The sequence below is a fragment of the Anopheles cruzii genome, chromosome 3 (genome assembly GCF_943734635.1).
Source record: "Anopheles cruzii chromosome 3, idAnoCruzAS_RS32_06, whole genome shotgun sequence".
NCBI lineage: Eukaryota > Metazoa > Arthropoda > Insecta > Diptera > Culicidae > Anopheles > Anopheles cruzii.
Window position 1 is genome coordinate 53,653,344 of NC_069145.1, and position 5,000 is coordinate 53,658,343.

At 51.2% G+C, this 5,000-nt stretch overlaps 1 protein-coding gene across 9 annotated transcripts in view; it reads left to right on the forward strand.

The window, feature by feature from the left end:
• LOC128271467 (myosin heavy chain, muscle) overlaps positions 1 to 5,000 on the forward strand; it is a 23,929-nt gene that overhangs the window by 8,688 nt on the left and 10,241 nt on the right. For 3 of the 9 annotated variants that reach the window (XR_008269223.1, XM_053009007.1, XM_053009004.1), the window contains exons 8-10: positions 483 to 653; positions 2,548 to 3,137; positions 3,351 to 3,468. Coding sequence is in view for 8 of the 9 variants with exons in the window: in XM_053009007.1 (XP_052864967.1) it covers positions 483 to 653; positions 2,548 to 3,137; positions 3,351 to 3,468 (879 nt within the window). In the remaining variant the exon portion in view is untranslated. Of the gene's footprint in view, positions 1 to 482; positions 654 to 1,078; positions 1,250 to 2,547; positions 3,138 to 3,350; positions 3,469 to 3,963; positions 4,082 to 5,000 lie in introns of all 9 variants that reach the window. The other 6 variants (XM_053009009.1, XM_053009006.1, XM_053009005.1 and 3 more) reach the window with 4 other exon arrangements.

The following is a 5,000-nucleotide window of genomic DNA, read 5'->3' on the forward strand; positions in this document are numbered from 1 at the left end:
CCTGCGCTGTTGGCATGGTGTAGCATGACTTTCTCCCGACCCCCGCCAAAGGTTGATCCATGTGGATATGTGTGAGGATGATGTTTGTATTTGGCTGATAAGGAATAGAAATGTTTCGTGTTTTGGAGCTGACGAATGGTGTTTATCCCCCCGGCATGGAAGATACTCTTTCAGTTTCACCACCTTCATTAGACCTGGATAATGATCACCATTTGAGTGCACACCCCGTGTAGAAGAATGTGTTCATCCCGTTCATCGGTATGGTATAGTTCCGTCGTCCAATCACTGCCCCCCCACGTCAATCACGAGAATGTTCCATATTTGTACTAAACCGAATGATGTTGTTGACGAAAGTTGACATCCCCCCACGAACACACCATTCCACCAAAAACCGAAACGAACACAGACAATCGTTCGTCTGGTGCACCGTGATTTTACCCGTGAATGTTTACCAACCCCCCAAAAACCCTCCCGCCCCGTAGTTCAACGGTTTCGAGCAGCTCTGTATTAACTTCACCAATGAGAAGCTGCAGCAGTTCTTCAACCACCACATGTTCGTGCTGGAGCAGGAAGAATACAAGAAGGAGGGTATTAACTGGGCCTTCATCGATTTCGGTATGGACTTGCTGGCCTGTATCGATCTGATTGAAAAGGTACAGCGGCGCGAGAACGGAGAGCGCTATTTACTGCTTCTCAACCGAACGCTTCAACGCTGCCAGCGACGTTTTTCGACGAGTTCCAACTTTTATGCCTTTATCACCCCCCAAGAGATCAATGGGAGGATCTCCTCAGGTTGAATATCTGTTTGAAAAACAGACCCCTGATGCCGTTACGGGAACCCCAAATCCGGTCTTTATCCTGTGTCACGGTGGCGAAAATATGGAATTTTCCGGCCACCGATAGGTTTCCCCTAACAAACTTCCAACCGAGAATCGACAGCAATCTTCCAAGTATCGAAACGATTCCACACTGTCGCTAACCACAAACCATTCCCGGTTCGTTCCGTTTATTTTCATTCATTCCATAACCGTGTGTGTGTCTGTAACCTGTAAACGCGCGTAATGTGACGAATGCGCAGTTTAACGGTTTCGAGCAGCTCTGTATTAACTTCACCAACGAGAAGCTGCAGCAGTTCTTCAACCACCACATGTTCGTGCTGGAGCAGGAAGAGTACCAGCGGGAGGGCATCGAGTGGACGTTCATCGATTTCGGCATGGATCTGCAGCAGTGTATTGAACTGATCGAGAAGGTAGAGCTAATTCGGGACGAAACTCTGCCGTGCTCTCGTGCCATCGCTGCTACTGCTCGTTGCTGCTGCTGGACCCCTGCTGCTAGGGGTCACCGCGTGGATGTTGTGCCGTGTGTGTCTGTGCCCTTGCACCTCGTCATTAACTACCAACCATCACCAACTGTTATCGCTCCGTTACACAGGCATCCAGGACGGGCCGTGTATCGCATCCCACCGCTGTCACCAGCCACATACGTTGCGGATCGGAAACCGAAGCTCGAACCTTCGATCACGATCACGGCGACCCATTTACTGAACCCATTTTCTTTTCTTTCTCTCTCCCACACACTGCTCGTTTGATCGTAAACTACCATTAACATGTTACCGTTCCGCCACTCTGTGCGCGTGTCTCTGCTCTTCCCTCCCGTGCGACGCAATCGAGCACAGAACAACGGTTTCAATCAGCTCTGTATCAATTTCACCAACGAACGGCTTCAGCAATTTTTCAATCACTACATGTTCATCCTCGAGCAAGAAGAGTACGAGCGCGAGGGCATACAGTGGACGTTTATCGATTTCGGGCTCGATCTGCAGCCTACGATCGATTTGATCGAGAAGGTAGTACGGAAGTGGTAATCATGCCTCTATCGCCTAGAATCTCCGCAGTGCCACCGTGCCAGGCTGGCTGGCTGGGTTCGGAACCGCGCACTTCGTTTTGACCTTTTTGACTAGTAGTAGCCGCGATTCGCGTGGCCGTTGTGCCACCCCAAGGCCAATAGTAAGCTTCCAAACGTAGACTGTAAAAGTTCGAAACCGTTTTTGTGTTTTGCCGTAGCCACACGCTGAGGGGAGAACAGAGAACGGAACCATCTCGACGTGTCCGCACGTCATATTTTCCCATTTTTATCACCTTTTTATTCATCTCCTCCCCGATTTGATTTTGATTTCACACTTTTTCACCATCCCAACGCTCTGTTTGTGTGTATTTTGCCGTTTTTGTTCTGCGTTTTGCTTTTCGCTCTCTGAGCTCACTTGGTCCGCAGGCCCAAGGAACCAATCGACGGCGTAGCCGATCCGCGCCCGATGAACGCAGAAGCGGAACAAGCACAATTTGTTGTAGTGTACGCTTTGTAGTGGAAATCTAAAACGCGACTAACGCGGTAGTTTTTACGTGAGAGTGCCTGATTACTGACTGACGAAAATGAAGCTAACCGCAAGCGTTTTGCGTCGCATGCCAAACGGCTAAAGACCGTCGGAAGGAAGATTAACCCCGTCGGTGGCTAATTGAAACTTTTCTCTCCCCCCGACAACGCCAACAGCCCATGGGTATCCTGTCGATTCTTGAGGAAGAGTCTATGTTCCCGAAGGCCACCGATCAGACGTTTGCCGAGAAGCTGATGACCAACCATCTGGGCAAGTCCGCTCCGTTCCAGAAGCCGCGCCCGCCGAAGCCGGGTTGCCAGGCCGGCCACTTCGCCATCGGTCACTACGCCGGTGTTGTGTCGTACAACATCACGGGCTGGCTTGAGAAGAACAAGGATCCGCTGAACGACACGGTCGTCGATCAGTTTAAGAAGGGCTCGAACGCCCTGGTGGTGGAGATCTTCGCCGATCATCCGGGCCAGTCGGCCGACCCAGCCGCCGCCAAGGGTGGCCGTGGCAAGAAGGGTGCCGGTTTCGCCACCGTCTCGTCCTCGTACAAGGAGCAGCTGAACAACCTGATGACCACGCTGAAGTCTACCCAGCCTCACTTCGTCCGTTGTATCATTCCCAACGAAATGAAGACGGCCGGTGTCGTTGATGCCCACTTGGTCATGCACCAGCTGACCTGTAACGGTGTGCTTGAAGGTATCCGTATTTGCCGTAAGGGTTTCCCCAACCGGATGATGTACACTGACTTCAAGCTGCGGTAAGTATTCGCGACAACTCTAGGACAGTTCTCTAGGTGTTCTCTCTTTTTTCCGCTGTGCGACCACGTGTCTTGGGTCTTGGGGGCCAACCGTTTCCAGCCACAGGCTTTCGGGCGGACAAGACAAGGTTTTCGGAACGCCTCTACTTACCGGTCCTTTTTCTATTTCTTTACCCCCTGTGTGTTGCCACCCCCCCCTCGAACCGACAACAGTTACCTGATCTTGGCCCCAGCTGCCATGCAGGCTGAGACCGAAGGCAAGAAGGCTGCCGAGAAGTGTTTCGAGGCCATCGGTCTGGACCCTGACTCCTACCGTATCGGTCACACCAAGGCAGGCATCGTTTCTTTTTCTTCTCTGTTCTATCCATCTCTCTCTGTGTGTGTCTTCCACAACTGCCCGGCCACATATGTTTTGTCCGTCCGTCCGTGACATCCTTAGCCGACATGAGGAATAATGATCGGTGCTCCACACTTTCGTACTTCATTGTCCGTCCTTCCGTCGTTTGTCATTCCGGATGCAATCTTCATCCATGTGCATCCTCCGTACCTCTCACCTGTGCCGTGGCTCCAAACTTCCACTGACAGTGTTCTTCTTCCAGGACTTGCGGGACCTCTGTCGCCATTGTTCATCTGTGATGTCCACCCCCCCCGCCCCAAAACCATGTACTCATTGTGTTTTCTGTGTCACTTTCTTTATTTTCGATCCAACTGTATGTGTTCCATTCGTCACCACCTGCACCACACACTGTACGCGATCGGCACACTGATCGAAAACCGATACGTGATCAACTGCCCCGAACCACACCCAATCTAATCCAACGAACAGTTACATGATCCTTAACCCCAAGGGAGTCGAGGGCGAGAAAGACGAGAAAAAGTGCGCCCAGATCGTCATGGATGCTGTTGGTCTCGACACTGAGTTGTACCGTCTCGGCAACACCAAGGCATGATCCCGGTTACTCTATACCGCCTCTTTACCATTACGCTCCTATTACTTGCCCTACTTCATCGTTGTGTTTTTGGGTATTGTTTTCTTCCGCCCCCGCCCTCCCCACACACAAGCCTAAGATCTGCTGAACCGGAACAGGCATTTTCCCAACACAGCATCACTCCATTTGTCCGCCTTCTGCCCGTGTATCTGCCCGTTGCCGAACCGACCATGAACGATCGTGGTTCCGGGGCAGATCCTGGGTTACTAGCACCAAGCCCCCCGATCCCCCGTCTGGTCTGATGGGATCTCTATGCCCCGCTTCTCTCTCTCTCTCTCTCTTTCACTCTATCTCTCTCCCAAGGCAGAAGTATACACATCTGCTCTCAGCACAAGTTTCAAACCTGGTTTTCGGTGTTCGCCACACAGTAACCCACCACCACCCAGCGGGTGACAAAAACTTTGCCCTAATCACAGCCAAACGGATTGGTATCTGTTCTTTCTTCCTGTTCGGTTTGACGCACGTCGCTGCTACTACGCTGCTGCACACGATGGTCTCGAATCGAATTACGGTGTCGACAAAACGAACCTATTCGAACCGCCCGCAAACCAATCAAAACAATAAAACTACGAAAAAACTAGCTACAAAATCCTGAATCCCAAGGCAGTCGAGGGTTTGGACGTTGAAAAGGAAGGACGCAAAATTGCGCAGATAATCATCGATTCCGTTGGGCTGACTGAGGATCAGTACCGTCTGGGAAATACCAAGGCATGACCACCCTCTCTCTTTGTTCCGTACTTGGTTTTACAAATTTTTTAATCGTAGTACAGAAATTGGCACTAGATTTCATTGTGAATACATCGGTAGTGGCCTCTAGGGCCGGCCTGTCGTAGTTCTCTAGAGTAGAACCGAATTCTGCTGGGATTCTGCGGTT